The sequence below is a fragment of the Rhea americana genome, unplaced genomic scaffold (assembly GCF_003343005.1).
Source record: "Rhea americana isolate MKP2758 unplaced genomic scaffold, rheAme1 scaffold_30, whole genome shotgun sequence".
Taxonomy (NCBI): Eukaryota; Metazoa; Chordata; class Aves; order Rheiformes; family Rheidae; genus Rhea; species Rhea americana.
In genome coordinates this window covers 5,405,598-5,429,608 of record NW_028186424.1, presented here as the reverse complement: position 1 = coordinate 5,429,608, position 24,011 = coordinate 5,405,598, and the positions used below count along the sequence as shown (strand labels likewise).

General features: G+C 38.2%; 1 protein-coding gene across 1 annotated transcript in view; it reads left to right on the top strand.

The window, feature by feature from the left end:
- The first annotated feature begins 215 nt into the window (after window positions 1–215).
- The window catches only part of FAM193A (family with sequence similarity 193 member A), a 46,798-nt gene continuing 23,002 nt past the window's right edge, over window positions 216–24,011 (top strand). The window contains exons 1-10 of the mRNA XM_085309648.1: window positions 216–277; window positions 2,348–2,593; window positions 4,425–4,591; window positions 4,767–4,934; window positions 8,203–8,437; window positions 11,688–11,812; window positions 16,134–16,278; window positions 21,553–21,630; window positions 23,243–23,355; window positions 23,507–23,749. Of these exons, the coding sequence (XP_085165774.1) occupies window positions 2,453–2,593; window positions 4,425–4,591; window positions 4,767–4,934; window positions 8,203–8,437; window positions 11,688–11,812; window positions 16,134–16,278; window positions 21,553–21,630; window positions 23,243–23,355; window positions 23,507–23,749 (1,415 nt within the window). The 5' untranslated portion in view covers window positions 216–277; window positions 2,348–2,452. The remainder of the gene's footprint in view (window positions 278–2,347; window positions 2,594–4,424; window positions 4,592–4,766; window positions 4,935–8,202; window positions 8,438–11,687; window positions 11,813–16,133; window positions 16,279–21,552; window positions 21,631–23,242; window positions 23,356–23,506; window positions 23,750–24,011) is intronic.

The window sequence follows — 24,011 nt, the reverse complement described above, 5'->3', positions numbered from 1 at the left end:
CTAACTTTTGCATCTATAAGAGTCTTAGTACAAAAGATTTTTTCCATCTMTGCAGTCAGTCATTGAAAGCTTGAAAGCTATTTTCTCAGTCCTTAGGCGGGAGGAAGACTTTATTTGTTTTTATTACTATTATTTTATTGCTGCTAATACTGTTTTTAGAATCAACATTAAACTCAACTGTTGTAACCAGTGTATTGTAACTTTTTTCCAGGTTTCACTAAATGGTACCCAGTTTACAGACAGTTCTGTTGGATCAGAGTTCACAGGTGTTTCTCAGGTATGTGTGACCAAGTTTAGTAGATACATATGCCAGCTGAATCCATTAGTAATAGATTTGGACTTAAACATCTGATGTACAGTGGAAAACTTTAATCAGCATTCTTGAGTTTAGGATTTGCCTGGCGGAAGTCAGTGATGAAGATTCTGATATCTTAGCTGCTTGAAAAAGCAGTGACATTTAYACTTCTTGAGGTAAAACTTTATTGAACTAGTAAGCTTGGAATTGGWCCCTGATAGAAAATAAAGCTTTGTAATTACTTTCAGATGAAGTTATTTAAATTTTTTTTAGATACTGGTAATAAAAATATTCTTGGAGATAAATCTAAATAGATATTAGAGATGCCATTATTTCTCTTTTGGCTTGCCCTGCTTGAAGTTTCATGAATGTTATAGCTGAACATATTTTAGAGAGGGAGATTGGATGTTTTCTTGCTGAGATCCATGACAGATTTTTGAAGCTTGATTAGTGGAAAAATTCTCAAAATGTACACTTTGCTCTGAGTATACACTCAAAAATATAAATATATATGATCTAAATCCAAGTTCATCTAATCCAGGAAGAGGTTACAACTGTTGTTGAAATGTTTGCATGAATTCATAATTTCAAAAATAAGTAAAGAAGGAAACTGCGATTTGTAGTTTCATATTAATTTGACAGAGCTGTAACAGGAATCTGCCATCCTTATGGTCTCCATTTTCAAGGTTCTAAATATCAGTTTTGTTAGAAATAAGAAATTAGTTAAAGGCAATGTTGCTTTTCTTCTTAACAGTGGACTTTTGCCTTATTTTAGGAACAAAACACTTCACTTGAATTTCAAATCTATGTTGTAAATATAGACCCAGTTGGGAGACTGGGGTTTTATCAAGTCTCTGAGTTGGCCAGTCTTTTAAGATTGTTATTCCTGCTCTGTTTGCCATTGCTCTTTTTAGATGATAATAATACAGCTTTAAACTAATTATACAAGTTTGAGCTTCTACAAATCCTTGCAGCATGGCTGGGGTACACTTGCCCTGAACCTTTCCTTTCCAGAAGAGCAAAGGTCACGTTGTCTTAACTTCCGAACTTTCACGTTTTTGTCCTCTGCTTTTTCTGCTTACCGGAGGAAGCCATGCCGCTGGTGTCCAAAAGGATTTGTCTGCAATAACTGTGAACATGTCTTCATCGTACCAATAGAGACTCAGTCTGTGTTCATGAAAAATGTATTTTAACAGGGTAACTTTCTGGGCTAGGGGGATGTGCAGCCATGGCTACTTGCTGTGAAGAATTTTAACTATTTTGGGGCTTGTATACAGGGTGTTAGACTAATTAAGGGAAAGCTAGTAGCTCTAGCTTCATCAGACCTATCCGAGATTCTGCCATACAGGATGTCTTGTTCCACTGTGTATGACTTTGCTCAGCTCTTGCTGGTTCTCTTTGGTTGTTCTGCTTGACATGTTTTGACATGAGTGGTCAGCATTTCATGGCTGAACCATGATTTCATGCTGGCATCTTGGAAGAGAAAGTAAGTTTCAAACATCCTCTGTCCCTGTAAGTCACCAGACCTATGTTATTCAATAGCTGACATTGAATTTTAAGAGCCTTATTGATTTTTTTATTATTATTATTAAAACTAAGTTAYCATTTATTTTGTAACAAGCTTAGTTGAAAGCGTCTTTGTTTCAACAGATACTGAAAAGGGAGGTAAGATAACTTTAAGCAGCTGATAGTTTCCTTCTTGTTTCTGAGAATGACAACAGTAAAAAGTTGTACTTTCCCTTTGTGTATTTTATTTATTAGACTTTTTTTTTTTTTTTTTTTAACATCTAGGGTAAGCTATTTCTGCGGGCAAGGTCATAGTCCATGCTTCCTCAAATGTTACTTTTTAAGATGGCATTTGCAGTTTTTCATAGTCTGACAGAACCACTGCTGTGGATATTAGGCTACTTTGTATGATCTTGGGCACTCTAGATATTCTGGATAATACTGGATTTAATGAGGACTGTTAAATATTTTTTTAAAAAATGAAAATAAGCTTTTCTGGTACATAGCCTGTAAATAACCAGGTATCTATCAAAAATTTATTTGTAGACACCATTTACCTTTGGCTTGGGCCAGAGGGCCCCATATACAACTGGCGAGCACTGTCTTCTTTGTAGAAGCGAACGAAAAGATACTTCGCTTTCAGAGAGCGGGATGAAAAATTCCAGCAAAACAGCACTTTCCACATCTCCAAAAGCAAACAGTATGCTGCATCTTCCACTGTGGGTGTGTCCAGACTGTCGGCGAACAGTCGAAAAGGAGGAGAGGCATGCTACAATAGAGCAATCGCTGGTGGTGAGTTAAAGTACCTGAATTCAGTAACCTGAGATGATGTGTTATAACGGGCTGGATGCGGCTTGGTGCTTTGGAGCTGTTAAATTTTAAGTGTCAGGAATTATTTTAAGGGATTTTGAGATGTGTTTTTCTACTCTCACTAAAGCTACTTTGATCCCTATATTTTCTCCTACTCTATATCTGCTCGTACATATGTCTCCCCCTGTTGTGTGCTGTCACGTAACCTATGTGAATTTTCCTTTTTTCTTAAATTCTGTGCTCACTGCTACTTTCCTTTATGCATTATGTCTGTGTGTTTTCTCTTTTCTGTACTAAGTTTTTTTTTATAAAGGAGCAGAAGTTTTGCACAACATACTTTGTAAAAAAAATTACTTTTTTTGCACAGCAAACACTGGGTTAACACATGGTGATATTTCAAGTTTTGACTTTTTAAATAAATACTGAAATATATTTTGAAACGAGAATTCAGCTTCACTGAAGAGCTGTGCTCTTTGTAAGAGCAATTTACAAAAAGTTCAATGAAGGGTCCTAACACAGAACCAGGTCTCCACAACTGATCTAGGAAACCACGCGCTTTCAATAGTTAGAAGCATTATAGGTTCCAGCTGACGTGTCTCTGCACAGAGCTAAGAGACTGCACATGCCCATAGGCATATACAGATTTTTTTTTCCAGTAAACAGTTCTGTCTGGAGAAGGATTGTATAGAGTATGTTGTTAAACTCATGTTAATAACACAATTGATGTAGCTTTTTGAAAGGAAGATATAAGAATATTTCACTCATTTAGCATAGCAAACATATCACTAAACATTAGCTATTATTAAGGGCTAGTAAAATTAATCTAAATTGGTTATATCAAAAAGGATTTATATTGGTAACCTGATATTAAACACATCTTAGAGATTTCAGAGAATAGCAGCATTGTTGTTCAATTGAGTCAAAAGTTTTGAAAGCTTTAAGCGCGGGTTTAGTGAATTAGTAGAGAATGAAAAAATTCAAGTGCAAGGAAGGCACGATTTGCTTACAGCTTGCTGGATGTCTTGTTAAGTTTTTCATACTCCAGAGAAAATCAAAATATGACAATATTCTTTTTTCATTTTAAGAGAAATTTTTAAAAACAAACAGGAAAGGGATTCTGTAAGTTGGGGAGCTTGATTTTTAAAAAAGCAAGGATTAGGTTACTAGACAAATCAGAGCAACCAGCTGGGAAAAAACACAATGAGCTCAAAAATCAGTCACTGTGAGCCCAAGTGTAGGTGGCTTGCTGCAGATGCTCCCGTGATAAGGCTGCTGTTAGTCTCATTACGTAGCTGTGCTGACGCTCGGTTTGCCTCAGCACCAGCCCCTGCAGCTGCTCCTGTTGCTGGCAGTGGATCTGTGCAGGCGTGGTTCAGCTGTGTCTGCATCCTACTCCAGAGTCAAGAGAGCAGCACAAAAAATTCAGTCCCACAGCTTACATGGACAGGTCCCACCCTAACACCAGAAAGCTAGTGGCCAGCTGGGGAGGACACAGGGTGCTGGAGGTGAGGCTACGGGGAGGAAGAGCACCATAAAACCAAAATACCAGCCGCCTTCAGAGAGATGTGTCATCTAGTATTGAGCAACATTGTACACCAGAGAAGGCATTAGTTCCCCAGAATGGCAGCTTTCTAACAACCATTACTATTTGAAAGATAAACTCTTCAAGAAGAGTTTCCACTTTGTGCCTGGTTGAGTGTTGGCCCAAAATATATCTACTACTAAGAATCACCACGTTAATATTTGCCTACTTACAGATATTCCATGCTTATACCTTACAAACCAAAGTTGCTACCTCTGTTTTTCCTCTCAGAGCCAAGATTTTCTTTTGCACATGCCTCTCGGTAACAGTGGATCACAGCAAGAATCTGTAGGAGGAGGAAGAATAACTGTTGGCGCACAGAATGTGCCTGCTGCAGATCTTAGCAATTCCTCTCCTTCAGACATAGCTTGCAACTGTGAGGCCTGTAATGAGCGCAGGTAAGAGATGAATTCAAACTCTGTAGCTTGATGCCAGCAGTCAAACTGCCTTTAGTATTGTAACTCATTTGTTAGCTTGTGCTTAAGCTACTTAAACAGGGTTATTTAAGAATAGTAGAAATTAGCACACCTGTGTGATATACAAACTGAAAGTAATCTTTGTCATTGTTTGCAGAGAAATTTCAGCAGAGACTGAACGTGAATCTCAGCAGCTTCAAAATTACTGGTCAGAAGTAAGATACATGGTTCGGTGTATATATCGCCAAGCTGGGACCCCTTTGGCAGATGACCAAGACCAATCTTTGGTACCAGATAAAGAAGGAATGAAAGAGCTGGTGGATAGGTATAGCACTTTGAAAAATGTCTATTAATTACTAAGAGGATTTTTAAATGTGTTTTAAGTAATAGAAAATATTGCTTGYTTTAATAGAATGTTAAATTTAACACCTGTAATCTGTAAGCCTGCTTGCTTAAAATGATTGCCCTTTCACTAGCAGGAGGAGAGAGAACAGTCAATTGTGTTTCATGCAGGATTTTTAAACACTAGTTAGAATGCATAGGAAATCATTAATTCACATGCTAGTTGCAGTAGAGATATTAGTGCATAATTCTGTGTGTGTGCCAAAATCTTATTCTTCAAAAGACTCTGAAGATTATTATTAATAATGATGCACAGTTTAACTTAGATTTCCATGCGTGGGAATTTTGCCTTGTTGAATTAACTTGGGTTATAATAATGCTTGAATATTAAAGTAGTTGTTACAACTAGAAGAGCCTTCTTTTCAAAAGAAGAAATTAATATTGACTGTTGATCATTAGATGGAGCAGATTTTGAGAGAACTTCATTCCTGTTTCAAAACCGGAATTTTTGCTGTTCTAGGTATGAAGCCAGTAAAGGTGATTTGTTTCAGGAGATCCTCAGTTGTGTTTGATTTTCTTCCTTTTGATACTAGTATGGCTGTCTTTAAACTGCTTCAGTGTATTGGATGTCCATCTCAGTTTCTCTCTATGTGAAACTGTGGTCATAGTGTCTCTCACAGGTTCTGTACATACTTAATTTACTGGGGTCTGACTAGTCTTAACTAATTCTTACGTGGAGATTTTCTAGTTGAAACTAAACTCTGTCAAGATGGAAAAACTTTTGAAAGACTATCATCCAATACTACTCTCTATACGACTATGCTTCTGAATTAGCCTTAATAGATAATTAAATTGTCTAATTGTGCCTTTCTCTTGTAAAGACAGAGTACTTGGTTTTGAACACGAGTCAGGTAAATGTAGGGTAACAGAGTATGCCTCCATATTAGTCATGCTTTGTTTATATAAATTAGGTGATCAAAACGTACAATATATGTTTTTAAATCAGAGATTCTTAAATAGAGCATAAGTATGTAGGTAGTTGAATCACAGCTAAAATGATTGGTTTTGTACAGTTTCTTTTTAATGAAAAAATTTTAGAAATTTAGAYGCATACTATGTACCTTTTGTCATATACTTCAAAGCTTTGATTTCTGTGGAACTGAGAGACTTCATTAAAATACAAAAGCAGAAACAGAGCCTCAAAAAGCAGGAAGCCTTGAATGTCAATATGATGATTTTGTGCTTTTATTGAGTTCCTTTTGGTCTCCRAAATATGAGATAAAATTAAGATACTGGGTTTCTGCAACCTGTGCGGATACTTGAGAGTCCAGTCAGCTGTGCAAATGTCATGATAAAATAAGCTTTCAATGCCTTCTGTGGCTAATTCTGCTACTTTTTTTTTTTYYTWAAAAAAAAAATGCAGGTAGTAACATGTCAAAGTTCATGCTGTGGCCAAGTAAATTTAGCTTTAAAAGGCAGCAATTCCTTATTTCTCATTCCATGCTCAGCTCTGTTAGGTATAGCTAGCAAGAAACAGTCTGGTCTGCTTTCTTGAAAATAGGTAGTGGTGCCCAGTATTGTCCCTGTTGTGTGCTGGAGCATTTCCTGACAATCTGACAGTACTCCTGTACTCCTGTTTTATGAGTAAGGAGGAAAGAGCAGGGACTAGATAGCAGCAGACTTCAATTCATGTAATTCCCAAGTACTTGTCCCTTTCTTCTTCCCCACCTCCGTGGGCTCCCAGATCCTGAAGTAAGTGCTTGAACTCCAGGCACAGTTTCCCTCTGAAGTACTTCAAAGCAGCCATCATGTACAGTGACTTGTCCTAAGTATTGCCTCAGTAGGAGGCATGGTGGTGGCTGACTGAAATGCTGTTCCTCCTTTTGCCTTAGGTGCCCTCTGCCCACTGAAGATTATGGGCTGTGAGATCCTTTTGAGAGCTGGGCTCTGAACCTTCCTGTTAAATAACTGAGTGCTCTCTCTTGAAGTGTGGCTGGAGATGAGTGATGGTAGTGATGCTGCCTCTCTTATGGGAGCTTTGCACAGAAATTCCCAYGTTTATCTTAAGCTCAGATGTTATTTCCACCACTGGGAGTTGCGCCCAGATGGGCACATCAGCGGGCGGCAGCCCTCAGTTTCTCGGGCAGTGTTTGTAAACTGCATCAAGTGTATCAAAAAATTCCAGCATGTGGGAAYGCCTAGGGTACTGCCAGAGCACCTGCCCAGGAACTTGAAACCAGTTTTCCTCTCGTGAGTGAGTTCAAAGCAGCATCTCCTTTCCAGGAGAGTATCAGACCTAGCCAGCTGTCTGCTGTCCTTAGCAAGAAGCCCTCAGCCCCTTTGAACCTGTGCTGCCACACGATGCATATACCGAGTGGCTGGAGGAGTGACAGTGTACTTCCCAGGGGAAAATGAGTCCCAGATTCTGGTCCCGGCTCTACGTAAAAATACACCAGTCATTTCTAGTGATCGCAGCTCAGGCACTGCCAAAGTAGAGTGCCTTAATCACAAAGCCGTAGGTGTATTGCTAGAAGGTGTTTTTGTTGGCCTTGTGTATCCCACACCTCCGCTGTGCAGTGACCCAGCTTTAACAAAAGGTGCAGAGAATGTCTCTCTACAAAAGATTTGCTACCTGGGGCAAGAAATTCACAGTGAAGGTGAGAGAAAGTTTCCTGAATAACTGTCAAGTGTTAAGCTTGGTAATTATACGAACAATCGTCTTTCTGTTGAGCTTAACAACAGAAATCTCCCTCGAAGCAGTCGATGTTGAGACCTGTCTTGTTAGTACGTAGTTAGATATGGGCTGGCTGCCTAGTAGGTCCAGCTCCTCCAATGGCTTTAAGTGAAGGGCTGTCCTCCTACAGGATGTTAGTCAGGCTTAGGTCTGGCTACTGCGACGGGGACATCTATTAGGGCCCTACATGGAGAAATGGTGCAGAAGCATGTCTGTAGGGTTGTGTGCCAATTGAGTAAGTGCTCGCAAGGTGAACTGAGGCAGTGAAGTCTTAAATTAATTCGTTCTTCAGGTGCCAAAGTCCGTTGCTGGACCCAGTCCTAAAGCTATGCAGGAGCTCAGCCACAGTTAAAAAGTACAGAATGGGACTGTCTTCTCCTAAATTTAAGGTAGTTCTGTAAATCTTGGCCATCGCTTCTCTGTAATAATAATAATGCTGATTGCTAAATATTTCTAGGAGAATAAAAATTTTGTTGATTACATGCATATTTTGATCACAAATATTCTAATACTACAGGCTTTGTGAAAGAGATCCGTATCAGCTTTACCAACGGTTGGAACAGCAAGCTAGAGAATATGTACTTGAAATGAAGGTTCGTCTCCTCAGACACTTGTCCCTGGGATCTAAAGTTGCATCAACGTTAGCAATACAAGGGCCACCCCAGGCACATCAGTTCATCTCACTCCTACTTGAGGAATACAGTGCACTCTGTCAGGCGGCATGCACAATCAGCGCCTTCCTTGTCACTCTGGTAAGCTTAAAAACAAACAAAAAGATGCTATATGCTTTTAATCTGTGTGGGTAATGCAAGCAGGGCTGTCCTGGGTTCTTTCAGAAATCTTCAATGACTTGTAAAGTGTAAGGTAGTGGTTTGGGGTTTGTTTGTTTGTTTTTTGCTTTTGGGTTTTTTTTCCCCCTTCTGTGTGTATGCCCAGAGACAGGGATATTCTGAAAATTCAAGATAACCTAGATTTCTGAAGAATGGAAGTTAGGCATCACTTATAATGAATTATTGGAATTACCTTTGTTTGTAAAGAAAAAGGTGGGAGTGTTTGTGGTAGTTACTCTGAAACAAGCTAAGCAAATTACTGCAAAATTTTAGGTAGAAAAATCTAAAAAAAAAAATTTAGATTCTCAAGAATGGGTGAAGCATTCCTCTGTTTACTTGCAGTGATCTCTTGAAAACCATGCCTAAATGGYATAGAAACTTTACTGTGTAGCACTAGCTCAGAAATTGTGTTCTTTTTTGTTTTTCTTTTCCTGTATGAGCAAGTATGGTTTCTTGAAAAGATGATCTCTTACCTAGGAATTAATCTGCTATTATTTATTATTTCTAAAATTGTTGCTCTGTTGTCAACCTGTTGTGGTATTAGACCTGGGATTATGTTGTCAGGGAGAGAACAAGCAATAGCCTTAAATCTGTTTTTGAGTAAATGTCCATCATCAACAAATTATATGGTAAACAAATTTACAGCAAAACAAACTTTATTTATGGCGATTTCCCTGTTTTGTTAAGTGCTTTTTTTTTGTGCAAACTTTGCACAAGCATAAAAAAATTTGGGTAAACAGATGCACTTGTTTTTTCTGCTGGTTGGCTAGAAGTGGCTGCTTACACAGATATGTAAAGAAAGGGAAAGAGCAAGCAGGAAGGAGATGATAATGGTTGCAGGTGGGAAGGGAAGCTGAGTCCCACTGCTAGGGTAGAGGTGTCAGGAAAATTAAACTGTCAAACCAGGAAGCTGTTTCTGTCAAGATACTTGAGCTTTTCGCCTGTGGTCATTGAACATCTTCGCTGGTCCATATAGTCTTTCCCAGCCTTATTGCTTAAGTTCAGATGAGCGATAGTTCCCATCTCCAGTTCGTTGGCTGCTTTTAGTGGTCATCAGGTCTATAACAGAGTGCTTGAGAGAGGATGGCTCTCAAAGCTGAACCATGTTTGTGCTTATAAATGTGTTTAGCTCCAAGGCTGACGGTTTCTTGTACAACAGTTGTCCTTCTCACAGTAGATCCCCTAATAATGAATCCAGAAATACTTATCTCATAAGAAGCAGAGTGTTAGAATGTCACATTTTTTCCCCCGCCTTTTTTTTCTCATGGTTATTTTTAGGAACTAGTAGTTGTGAAACTTTTGCATGTATAAGAAATCAAAATAATGGCCATGCTGAGACAAAAATGCTTTAACTCCCCAGTCTACCTCCTTTTCTGACAAAATTCAGAGTAAAATAAAAATCCTTTTCTCTTAAAACAAAAAACAATTTTCCTTCAGCAGCCTTATAAGCACTGAAACAAGTTACTTTTTTCTAATAAACTGCAACATTCAGAAACTGAATTGTTAAGAGAATTAGAAACGTAAGATCGTAGTTTCTTGGCATGCTTTTCTTAGGTTACTAGATAACCTTTATATAAAACAGACCACTGTGGTGCACAATATTAGCACAGGTAGTAGGCTCAATAGCTTTTTCAGTGTGCGTGGATGTTTTCTGTCAAGATGCTAGTGCACTGTGGCAGAAGAATACTGTCAGTTAAAATGCATGAAAGGGGGCCAGAATCTTTATAAACTTTTTTTTTTTCCTTCCCTGCGGCCTTTCTTTGAAAGGTCAAACCTTCCTATTTAGCCTGCTGTAAGATGATGTTAAATGCCTCGAACCTCCAAGTGAACTTGTAGTACAAGTGAAATTGTGATTGATGAGCTGGGTTCCTCTGAAAGGAGGGATAATTGGAGAGGTTCAAGAGCTGGAACTAAAGCCTTTTTTGCCCCACCAGGGCATGAGACACCATGCTAAGATCAACCTGGGAGGACAGTGGTCAGTACAGAAAAGCCCTGGAACGTGCAGAAGAGAGCTCTAGAAGGGAAAACTTCCCCGGTGTTTCTTTGAGTGAGAAATATCGTGCTGTGCATAATTGGAAATGCAAGATTTTTCTCGATACGTGTTGACAATTCACAACATAATGTGGAATTGCTTAGGAAAACCACTTTTTTCAGGCTGAACACATGGAAAATTACTAGTAACTAACAGGAGTTGTGAATATTTGGAAGATGTAGTATTTAAAGGAGTACATAGTGAAACAAAAAGTTAGAACACTTTTTTTGCAAATCTTGTTAATATTAAAGTAGCATTTTAAGGTTTTTTTAATTCAGATAATTTAGTGTTTAGGTCTGATATATATTTCTAACACAGAATGCTTAGCAAAATTTTGAATTTTTTAGGTATTTTTCTATTTCTGGTTACTCAGTGTTACAGTGCTTATGGCTTCATTGCTGATCTTAAAGCCAGCATGCCTGCAGTTAATTTTTCTCTGTGTGGGAATCTTGGTATAAAAACATGGGGAAAAAGTTACCGACTTGAAAAACTAGATGCTATATTTCTGTTGGATTCTGATGTTTTGATAATATTAGATTTAGGTTTTAGGCCTTGAAATGAAGTATAGTTGAGTGGTAAATTACCTCAATTAAAAACACATTCTGCTTATTAGCAAGATGAGCAGCCATGATTTCTTGGCTATTTTAAAAACCTGTATTTTTGAAGTTGCTGTATCTGGAGAGACACCTCTATTTGATTTGTGTTAACTTTGAGTTAAGGTCATAGCTTGCCTGTGTATCAGTCATACATGTGCTGATTACTAGGTAATGTCAAAGAACTGAACAATAATCAGGGACAGATTTCACAGCTGTTTTCCAAGAAAACCTGAGAACAGACTGGTTTGAATCATAACATACATCTTTCAGAGCAGAAATAAACAGAAACTTCTGAAAACTGTTAAACAATGTACTTTTTTTTCCTCCCTAATTATTGAAAGCTTAGAAAAATAAGGAATGAAGCAAAATTTATTTGCATCATTACAGAAGTGTTTCAGAGTATTAAAAATGGTTAATACCTGAGCTGGATAGTTCAGCCTGTAGGTTGGTGAGTTTAATAGAAACTAGCTAAAATTTTTCCATCTTCAGATGGTTCTTTGTATTTCTCTGAATCTAACTTATTTCTGTGCCTTTTTTTAAATAGGAAAATGAACATTTGAAGAAATTTCAGGTGACATGGGAATTGCACAATAAACATCTGTTTGAAAATCTGGTATTTTCTGAGCCACTTCTGCAGAATAGCTTGCCAACGCTGGTGTCACAGCTAAGGTAAAGAGCTAAACTTTTTTCTTCATAATTTAAAGGAGAAGTTAAATCCTATGTTTGCAGCTAGAACTACTGCTTTTCCAGTTTCCAGTTTAATAAATAAAAGCCCCACTGATCTGTTTTAAAAATGGTGCTGTTGGTTGTGCAGACTGTGTCATAACTAGCTTGACAGAAGAATCACTACCCTAATCTGTTTGCCTATATATTACCTAGTAAAATCACAGTGTCCTATGAAAATGCTGATGGCATGACTTTGGGTAGTGCTGTCTTTATTTCTTCATCAGGCATTGGTACTTTAACAACTATGAAAGCAAGATAAAACCTCAGTGTCTTCCCACAGTCCATAAGGAACTTTAGTTTGGAGTTTTGAGCAGCGTAGTCATTGGCAAAATCAAAATCCCTGGCTATGTACTTGTAGAGCTGATGGCATGTTGCACTTCCTGGGACTTTAAAGTGTTACATGTTATGTTCAATGTTACATGTTGTTAGCAAGTTTTTTCTGCTTGCAATTTGTGCACCTCCAAAGTGCTGCTTCTTAAGGAAGAGGTTTTAGTTCCTAGAAATTTTATTTTCTTAATCCTTTCAAAGCACAAATGGTTCCTGTTGACCTCTGAAACTTGTTTGTGAAGATGATTGTCCTTTGTATGTGTCTTGAAGATAGTGTCTTGGGCATCTTTCCATGTTACAAGAACAACTTGATGAAGTGTCTTAGTTACAAGTGATGTTACTCACAGAGAATAACGAAACATCTGCCAGATTACCCTTCTGCTAGCAGTTATTAGGAAGGCAAGAAAGCTTAGTTGTCACTGGGCTGAGCTCAGCAGGGAGGCTAAGGTCCCTCAGAATAACTTGTCTGATTTGCTTGCTTGAAAGTAGGTTGGTACTGAGCTTTTTTTTCAGGCTGGTAGTTCTGTTATATTCAATAGCATGTTATTCTGTAGTATACCCCCTGTCATCTGCTTGACTTCCCAGTACTGTTGTCATTGCTTTATCCCTAAGTCACCAGCATGCTTTCTGACAAGGCTTCTCTGGAGACTGCCTCTCTTATTTCAGCAATCCTGGGTAATATCAAAACTGTTTATCACCTTCCTCTGCTGAGATCAAAATGATTTTTTTGTGAATCTTATGATCATTCTCCAACAAAAATACTATTTTCCTGTACCTGTTGTTCTTGGCTACTGCTGGAGTTAAAGCCTGAGCAACAGAAGGAGATTCTTTCTAAAGCTTTGTTGTATTGATGGCTATCTTCAAGGCTTAAATACAGTGAAGCCAGAATCTCTTTCTGAAGGAATTTCTTTTCCAATAGATTCATGCTTTCTAGGTAACTTCAGGGGCTTCTCTCTTAAGAGATCTGTGGCTTTGCCAAGTCTAATTCATGCGAGCCTTTTGAAAGGAGAGGTTCAGCACAAGCTTCCTGTTCCAGGGTTTCTAGTTTCTAGAGCATGTGTGCCTTTTTCTCTGGGAAGCACAGAATATTCCTGTTGCCCTTCATAGAACCACAGACTTTTTTTCATGAGTTCCTTGGGTCTTGAAGTGATGGAATTAGGTAGCCTCTCCTAAGCACTTTTCTGGAGAATAATCTACCTTCCCTTGGGGATTGGTACCGTGTGGATTGGAGGGACATTTTCAGAGATGTGTCACAGTGGAGAAGTGAAAAGATCAGATAAAGTTCTCTGACCATGGGGTCATGAACGGCGGCTTAAAGTATCTGCTGCTGATTTGGGGCCTTTCRGGACTTTTTTAAAAGGAGTGCTATGCATTTTGCAGATCACTGTGTGAGTACACACTTTTTGTTATCATTTTTTCTGAAAGGCACATTCTTGAGATTACCAAGAACGTGCGAGAGGCTCAACCATCTCTGAGAGGGAAGATCTCACTTACTCAGTGGTTGGTCTCTAACAGGTGAATGTACATTAATGTTCGCTATAAAACTTAGGACTGAAAATACTTGTTTATACACTGGTGTACCAATTTTTKATAGTACTGAGATTTCTTAGTCTGATTGTTGGACTCCTTGTCTTTAGGTATTGTATCTATAAATGCTAAAAGAATGAAGTCTTGCTATTCTGCTAGCTTGCAGATGAGTAGAAAGCTCTGCTGGTTAGGAGCGGGCAGTAAAACAAGTCTTTTCAGTTGCTGGAAAAATATCCTTAAGTTCAGATGTTGAGAATAATAGCTTTAGAAGGTCTATTTAGCATAATATAATTACAAGAAATATTCATGTTTTAATTCTTTCTGTAGTCATTAAGATATCATCCTGTCTGAAATTTTCAGAAATATGAGAACTGTTTGGGTCTTTTATTAAAGCTCAGGCCACTGATGGAAATACTGTCTTTAAAGATGTATGGTCCATTTTAACTCCAGAGCAGTAGGACTATAGTCTTTGAAGGATCCATGAAGATAATTTGTTGCATCTGTACTTTTTTTTTTTTTAATAATTCATACAAGATGGTGTTTTTGGCTACTATTCCACATGTTAGTTGTAAGAGTAAGCACCTGCTTGCTTGTTTATTATTATTATTATTTAAGAACAGTTCTTTTTGAAAGAAAGGCAGACCTTTAGGCTGCAGAGCAGACTTTTTTTCTTGTATAGGCAGACCCTTTCCCTCTTCCTTTCGCCAACAGATACATGGCTATAGAGTTGTCTGAAGGAGGTGTTCTCTCCAGTGGTAACCTTCTATTAATACATTACCCCCTCTTCAGTTTTTCTTTTCTGTGATTAAAGACTTTTGCTTGTATACCTTACAGGAGGTGTTACCAGAGTTACATGATGAAAGTGCATTGGCTTCATATTGTTTTCTCTTCATGAAGAAATATGGGATAGTATTGATCTGGCATCTTGGCTTCACTTAAATTTTGGATGGTCACCCTTTTCCTCATCCCTTACTTAAATTGCTAAACCCTTTGTGCATCTCTGGCTTTTTCCAAATATATACTTGTGATCTGGTAATAGAAATTAACAATGTTTGCATGAGTAATGAGGCAGTGTTGTGAAAAATTGACTCCTAAATTCACTGCATTTTTTTTAAAGTACTTTTTGTGCTCTACCAAATATGGATTTCCCGGGACTTTTTCAGTGTGTAGAAATGTCTGCATAAACATCTAAAGTATTTGTGTTGGAAATTCTGGGCAAAAATGACAAAACAAACCTGAGTTCCTTGGCAAAGTGCTACTAATGGCTGTAACTTCATCCTCAGTAAGAGCTGTTTGTCTGTTCACCTCTTGGTTCTTCTTAATTATTACATTAAAATAAAGACTTAGTGCTTTAGCAGGTGGTGGGTGGTACGATGGAGTTCTTGGGCTGGATTAGCAACCTGTTGCAACAGAAATCCATAGCTAACCTCCAGCTGAAAGTGTTAGGCMTGGGCTTTTACCTAAAGTGTTGAGATGCTTGGATTTTTATTTTGACACCGGCTTTGTCAATGCTTTGACCGATGGCTTAGCCTCTGTGCCTAGTTAAGTGTTAACCTATTTCTTCTAATTACCGAATAGGCAAAGTATTAAAAACCTTTGGTTTAATTGCATTAACTTGCAGGTCATCATAATTCAGTGTTTTTAAAAAATACACTGTCTGATATGATTTTGTCTTTTTGTGTATTTTGGAAGTCTAGATTTATGGAGCTTGCTTAGTTATTTCAGAACCATTACAATGTGCTCTAAGAGGTTTCTACAGAATTGCCTGTGCAGAAATGAAGTTCTAGAGAGAAAGTTAAAAATCTTGCTTCTATTTCTGAGGCTACTTGCAGAGACTTATCAGTGAACAGCATACCACATTTTGAACTTCTTGTCCCTCAGGTGACAGTGGATTGCTGCGTATAACCAGATTATTTTACTTGGACTTTCAGCAGGGGAGGTTGCTACCAGTCTACGAATGAGACAACTAATCTTGCAATCTTTTTAGCATTGATCACGAGAGTTCTGATTAAGATCCTAGCTTTATTTTTACTACCGAGCTCTTTAGTAAATAGCCATCGTGTATATTTAGTGTGTAGAATTTGGAAGGATAAATATATCAAGCAACAAAATTTGAATAAGCATGGCTCAGTTGGGTTGACATCTGGTTGCCTGTGGGAAAGAGGCTCTAGAAATGTTACACTTCCCACATGCTCACTATTATTGGTTACAGAACATTGGAACAAGCAGTAGTTAGATGTTTTTTGGAAAGGAAAAAAAGACTAAAAATATTCATTTGGGGATACTAGCAGCTACATGGCCTAGGTGTATCAGTAGTTGCACTTTGAGAACAATATTTGGGCAGGCAGAACTTAAAAGCTGTATTTTTCAGCGAATTGTCTCTTATAACAAATGCTATTTGAACTTTTAGGCTTGGAACAACACACGATTCCTGTAGTGAAGATATGTATAGTACCTTGCTACAAAGGTATCATCAGCTGGAACAGGAAATGGGTCAAGTTGCTGAAGCATGGCTTGAATGCCAGAAAAGAATAGATGATTATGTTGATGAACAGGTAAGATTCATATCAACAGTCTCACGGCCAGCTGAGCAGGGAGCTGTCAACACAAGATTGTACCTCCAGGGAAGAGGGTTTTATCTGGAGCTTTGAAACCCCAAAGTGTAATTTCCGCCCCCCTCCAGCCCCTCCTCACCACTGATTTCAGATTGTCTTTTGAGAATAGAAAAGAAYGCTAACATGTCACTATGTAACAGCGATGATACAGAAGCATCTTTAACTTGTTGAAACAGATTTTTATGCTATTGTTTGGAGATAATATTTGGATATTTCTAAATGGCTTAGGCTGTACATTACTTATAGCACAGTAATCTGAAACTTTCTTCTGTAGAAGTCGCTAGGAAAAGGGGAGGGGGAGAAAAGTTTCCAAAAGAATTGCACTGAATGAAATTCAGAGAAAGAAATGACCTCTTAAAACATTTTAAATTCTTTATACATGCTATCCAGTGTGGTGATAAGAACATATTTGTATGATTTTAGAAACCAGAACAACTTTAAAATCTCACAGCATAAATACTGAAGACCTCTGAAGTTATCTGTTTTGAAGTTAAGTGTATGTTCTGATAACTACTCTTCTGAGTTTGCTTTGTGTTTCAGAAAAAAAATTATGCTGTACTGACTGCTACAGTGTAAAGAGTTCATTGTTGGAAAAGTAGTAGTTATTTTGAGAAATAGGTTGTTTATGCTCTCTGTTTTACTGACTGACTTTTTATCTTTTGTTTAAGGAACTTACACTTTTTATAATACCTTAGATAAGGCTTTGAACAGTCATTAGTGCAATCTTAAAAATTCTCTCCTCTGATATAGTTATCTTGAACTTAATTGAAAATAAGGAATTTTTTTGAAGACTGTTCTATATATGGAGCCTGCACCTCTGAGCTATGACCTGTAAATTTTTCTCTTGATTTGGCTTTTTTTGTACAGTTAAGCTCAGTAAAATTTTGTCATCTGACATTTTGTGCTACTCGAAGTTGTTCTCTTGTATCAGGCAGTCATGGCACTGATAACTCTGCAGTAAGGAGGAGAGCCCTATTCATTTCTTGGTGGGTTTTTTTTGTTGTTTTTTTTGTTTAACTCATGTTTTCAGAGATGGAACTTCTGTACAATCACATTCACATCAGGCATATGAGTTACTGATCTTCCAGCCCTTAAAAATCCATTCTTGAAATTATTTTTTTTCTGTATCTAAGTGACTATAAAACACCCACAGTGACTATATTATGGCACTTATTCATGTGCTCAGTGAAGCTTGTATCCTGACCCAAATTGAAACCTTTTTTTCCGTTCAGTGAAACCTAATGTAATGTCTTTTATTTCCTAAAGACCAAGAAAAAATAAAAACTGCAAAAGGAGGAACAAATCTAAAATTTAAATAATCAAATTTTAAAGGAGATACTGGTATTTATATGTAAAAATCATTTTTCACAGTCCCACCTTAAGCGCTGTGGTGATGATAGCTGTAATTACATTCCCTTGATCAAACTTGCCTCATTCACTGTGACTTTCTTGAGTTTGCTGTATTATTTGTGTTACCACCGTAGAAATTGGAAAGCCCAAGTACTATGGATACAGCTCATTGAATCAGTAAGGTTGGAAGGGACCTCTGGAGATCATCGAGTCCAACCCCCTTGCTCAGCAGGGTCACCTAGAGCATGSYAGACAGGGTTGCATCCAGATGGGCCTTGAGTATCTCTAGAGAAGGAGACTCCACCACCTCTCTGGGCAACCTGTTCCAGTGCTCCGTCACTCTCACAGGGAAGAAATTCCCCCTCACGGTCAGGCAGAACTTCCTGTGCTTCAATTTCTGCCCATTGCCTCTTGTCCTGTCACACGGGGCAACTGAAAAGAGCCCAGCCCTGTCCCCTTGACACCATCCCTTMARRTAYTTGTASRCATTGATAAGATCCCCCCTCAGKCTTCTCTTCCCCAGGCTGAAGAGGCCCAGCTCTCGCAGCCGTTCCTCATAGGGCAGRTGCTTCAGTCCTCTGATCATCTTTGTAGCCCTACGCTGGRCTCTCTCCAGTAGCTCCATGTCTCTCTTGTAGTGGGGAGCCCAGAACCGGACACAGCACTCGAGAGGAGGCCTCCCCAGGGCTGAGKAGAGGGGCAGGATCACCTCCCTCGACCTGCTGGCAACAGTCTTCCCAATGCASCCCAGGAGACCCTTGGCCTTCTTGGCCACAAGGGCACATTGCTGGCTCATGGTCAATCTGTCATCCACCAGCACKBCCAGGTCCTTCTCTGCAGAGCTGCTCTCCAGCAGGTCAGCCCCCAGCTTGTACTGGTGCCTAGGGTTAKTTYTCCCTAGGTGCAGRACTCTGCACTTGCGCTTGTTGAACCTCAGGAGGTTCCTCTCTGCCCAGCTYTCCAGCCTGTCCAGGTCTCTCTGAATGGCAGCACAGCCCTCAGGTGTGTCAGCCACTCCTCCCAGCTTGGKATCATCAWCAAACATCATACAACAGCTGTTGTACTATGGATCTTAACTGTGACTCAACTTTATTGATAATCTAGGAAAAGTTAGAACATGCTGACTAGCATGGATAAGAGCTTAAAACTGGTCCTCTTATCTCCTGTGGAGCTATATCCAGAACYGCAGACAAACCATCAACAAAGATAGTTGATGTACCTTCCTGCAGTGTCCCACAGTAGACTATTGTTTTTTCTTATAAAGAAATATGAACAGCTTTGCAATATAAATGCAACTTTTTTTTTTGGAAAATGTATAAGGCAGTTGTCTTGCACAAACTTTGTACCTCTACTACTATGCTGTGTCACGTGTATGGTGTAATAAAATTCAGTGAAAGGATTAATTCATTATCAACGCTTTTATTCATATATGATCTGAGAAGGGTTTAGGAKATCTTGAAAGTAGTAGAGGTTAAAAACATGTAGTTTCTACTTCCAAGTCTTAATTTTTTTCTTACCAAATGTCGACTACATTTAGCTTAGGTCTTAAATATATCTGGATCGCTTCCATGAGCAATATGGAAGCAATAGTTAAAATAGTTGTATGTACTTTGTGTGCAAGGGTTTTTTCTTTTTATTGCTCCCACAAATCTAACAAAAGAGAAGAAATAGAGAAATACTTTTGGTCAGTTCCATAAACATGCAGAAAGAGCTTCTTGCTTGTCTCTCCATTGTGGTGTGTGATTTGCTACAATTCTGGTTAAAATAGTAGAAAAAAATAGTATAGTACAAGCATAATTACTTTGTGTCTTTCTAGCACCTATGTCAATAAATGACTGTCTCAGCATTTCTGGGTGCTGAGAGTTTGTGGTGAGAATTGTTTCACTTGTAGTGATACAGGAGAATGGATTAGGTTTGCAGGTGGATTTTGGAGCACAAATGTGCTATTAGATGCTGAGTGTAAGATATGGACACGGCTAGCRTTCTCCCCAGTACAGCTGTAAGCGTCTGAGTTCCCCCAGAGCTCCACTGCTGCGTGTCAGTTCTGACCAAACCATTATTTTTGTGTCACGATTAAATCCATTTCAGAATGGGAGGAGAAGTGCTCATCTGCCTGTCTTGCTTTATAGTATCTGGTCTGACAGATCACAAATACAATTTAGCCTCAAATAAACAGGGTAGAAGGAAGAGGTGGTGTGGAGGACCTCTCTTTACCACTGAGCAGCAGTGCTACTATAGTCATGTCAAATGTGCAGAACTGAGGTATAAGTTTTTCCTTCTGAAGGCATTTGAGTTGCATCTCCTATTTCCCAAAAGAGTTCCTAGGCACAAATCACATGAAGGTGCTTTGTTCTGCTAGAATAACTATTCACCAGAAAAAAAGAAGTTATTTAGTTATTTCCTATTATTTGTGGTTAATAAGTTAAGATACTTGCAGACAGGAGATATGGAAAAGAGTTGGAAGTAGGAAGTAATTTCATTTCCAGTCCCTGCTTCCATTAATACTCAAGAGTTTCAGGGCTTAAATGATGCTGTTTTCCTTGACAGGCTTGAAAGGGCAGCTCCCAGTTAATGCACTGGCTGTTCTAAACTTCATTCTTCGGCATTAAAGCCTTCCCATGTGATGTACAGTGAATTGGCGGTGAGGGTCCCGCTACGTGGCAGGGCACCTAAAACACTGACTGCTGCTGCATTTAATATAGCTTAAGGTTGAACGGAAGCTGCAAGTGGATCATTTTTGGCTACAGGCTCTTCAGTACTTATTAGTGCTTTCAAGAAATGGTATTAATGGTTCAAGAATATTTCATGCTTGCTGTTTTGTTTTAAAAAAATACATACACCCCTGTGCACGCACACTCATGTATTTTTTTATATATTTATATATAATATATACACATGTGTGTGTGTACATATGCACATCTATGTACACACATGCACGTACTGCAACCTGACAAACTCTTTTTTAGTGTTAACATAAACTCACTGTTTATGTTATCAAAATTCTCAATAGTAATCAGAATTACATGCTGATGTTTCAGAAATTCTTTAGGCAAGACTTTACCACTTAACACTGTTTCAAATACCCATCTTAGAATTTCAGTTATCCAAGTTAAACAATGGTAATAGCAATAATAATACATTTATATCAGTTATAAAACTTCCAAGTGATCTTCTGAGTTTTTGAAGGCATATCTTAATTTAAAAAAAAGCTAGTGCCATAACTTGCTAGCACATCTCTTTGAAACAATTTCCTGTATTACATAAGGTGTTAGATTTCTATTTATTAATAAGACAAATGACAAAATAAGTGTAAAAACCTAGGTAACTGATTTGTTCCCCTGCCACGATGAATTAGTGCTCTTAAAATGCTGTAAGCTACAGCAGGAGAAGTGTTGCTATGTTTTGCTTTGTTAAAGTTCACTGAGGCTTTTGCATTCTGTCAAAGTGAGTTTGTTCACTAGATCAGGAAACTATCACTTGTTATGGGATCCAGTAATGCATTTACAGTAATGTAGGTAGATTCTAGTGGGTCTGAGATTTTGCAGATTTCGTGACAGGCTCATTAAATGTTATCAAAAATACTTTGAAAATATATAACAAAAAGAAAATATAAAGAATAGCAATGGAAGACTGAAAAATAGTATAACTAAATATAAAATTTTAAGTGATTTAAATCAAAGGGTTAGCAAACAAAATAAACTTCATATTGAATAATATGTGTTAAAACTTTCAAAATAATATGGACAAGCTTAGGTTAAAGGAAACTTGGATAGACCAGTTGAATGCGGCATAGGATAGACCAGTTGAATGTGGCATAGGATTCCTATGATTAAACCAATGAGTTTTCCTTAAATTTTGTTTTAGATGGCAATGAAAACAAAACAACGCATGCTAAAAGAAGACTGGGAGTTCTTTAAACAGAGACGTTTTATTGAAGAGCAGGTAGGATATATTTTTTAATACCATACTAAGTAACATTAATGCTTCCTGCATATTTGTAAGATGCAAAAATTTTAGTATATTGTATTAGTTATATTTAGTCTAATTCTGCAACCATGCCAGACATGAAACTCAGTTAAAATACAGAAATCAAGGTCCAAGAAGCTGTGTAAGAATAAGTTAGCTAACTACTAAGGGATTAAGATATTAGCACTACAGTCTTAGGATGGAGCACCTAGTGTTAAAATCCTTTATATAATAAAAGGGGAGTGTTTAGTGCCTCGGGGTGGGATTGTAAACAGCCAGCACATTGAGCATGGAGCTGCCGTGATGTGTGTGACGGGGAATGTTGTGCGCAAGAGTAAATCAAACTCCTTTGTCCGTGCAGATTTGGGGAGCGTGAGCCTGGACAGCAGGGCAGGTGCTTCTCTCTGTTAGGAGTCCAGAGCTTGGCACCCTGGAGATAGCACCTGTGTCACTTGTGGGCGGAAGGCTGGGCAGAGCTCCCTGCTTGACCCTGAGATGGAGCCAGAGAGGAGCCAGTAGTAGTGCCCACCTTCTTATAAAACTAATTAACACATACTATTTTCTTGTTTAGCCTTGAAGTGTTCAAGCATATATCATGCTCTCCATAGAGTGTAGTCACTCAAGTAAAGACTGGATATAGGAGCTCTCTATTCCTGTGCTGCTTTATTCCTGTACCACTAGGCAGAAAGCAGCGCTAGAGGCATGAGCCAGAGAAAAAGATGGAGCATGATAGTACACATTTTAATAAACTTAATCTGGCAGTGTCTCAAAAAAGTCCTCAGTATCCTTTATTTTTTATCCTTTTTTCTCCCCCCTTCCCCCCCTGTGAAGAGCGACACCACTTGTGTTAACCACATCTTTAGTACATCTAGTAAATAAGGTGTCTTAGAGCTGAGGAAGAATCCCATCTTTCCCCAGTCCTAAATGGGCTTAAGCGAGCCATAAGCACCTGGCTGCCTGGGATAAGGATCAGGTCCAGACTTCCACAGAAGTGGAGATTTAGGCACATCTTTGTTTTGCCTAAAGTTTGTAGGTATCTAATGGAATTAGGTGCTTATATCATCAGGTCTCTGCCAGCTTGGTGGTGGTTTGGATTCCTTCCAAACTTCTTCCTTTTTTGAATCTGTCCCAGTGTGGCTACAGAACTGATCCTAACTTTTTTTTCCCTCTTTTTGGTAAGCTGGGAGTGAATTTGTGTTTTTTCCACTTGTCAGTAGTGTCCTCATGTGCATATCCATGACAAAAAAACTACTGAAGTTCAGATTACATTAGCAGAGAAAATGTACGGGATGCAAACTTACTAATAAGTCAAGAAGATCGGCTTACCCACTTTACTATTTTATTTTAGAAACATACTTTCTTTGAACAATTAAAATGTCAAATACTTGTTGCTCCTATCTTTAAACTTTTTTTTTTAAACTCATGATCAGAACACTACCTTCCTGAAATTATTCTAAATACTTATTTTGAAATACATTGCCCAGAGAACCCCATTTTTGGTTATGTAATTAGCTAATCATGATGTGCCATTGAATTGTTAATGGAAAGACTTGCACTACTAAAACACTGCCTTTATAATCTACTTCAGCTTAATAACAAGAAAGCACTAGCTGGGGAGAACAACTTCACAGACACAATGAGACACATGCTGTCATCACGTTTGAGCATGCCTGACTGTCCCAACTGTAATTATAGAAGAAGGTGAGCTGATGTTTTTAATATGAAATCATAAGTCATTAATCTGTTAGAAGGAAAAAGGAAATACATTTTTCCAAAAAAAACAATATGGTTTCTTTAAATGAATGTTACTTAAATGAAGTTTTAAAAATCTGTAATCTTAATTCTTGAACAGATGTACTTGTGATGACTGCAGTCTTTCACACATTCTAACATGTGGCATCATGGATTCTCCTATAACTGATGATATTCACATTAACCAGTTACCACTACAAATTGATTCTGCTCCGGATTATCTATCTGAGATCCGCCCACCTAGTATGTCTTCAGCAAGTTCAGGATCAGGTTCCAGCTCGCCTATTACAATTCAGCAACATCCTAGACTGATCCTTGCAGATAATGGCTCTGCACCAACTTTGTAAGTTCTTTTCTATTTTAAATACTTTTGAACTCTTGAAAGCAAGTTACATAGGCTGATCACCGCTGTGTAGTACTTGTTTTGCCTCAAGAGCTTATTTAATGTTGGTACTGATTTCAGAATAGCAGAAGTCTGGTGCTATGTGCTGTGCAAGCCTAAGTGTTTGTTTTTAATTCCTGTGAAGTTCTTAAAAATTTCCAACAATGTTGGAAGATTGCTGGATGTGTATATAGTGTGCTTTTTTTTTTTTTTTTTTTTTTTT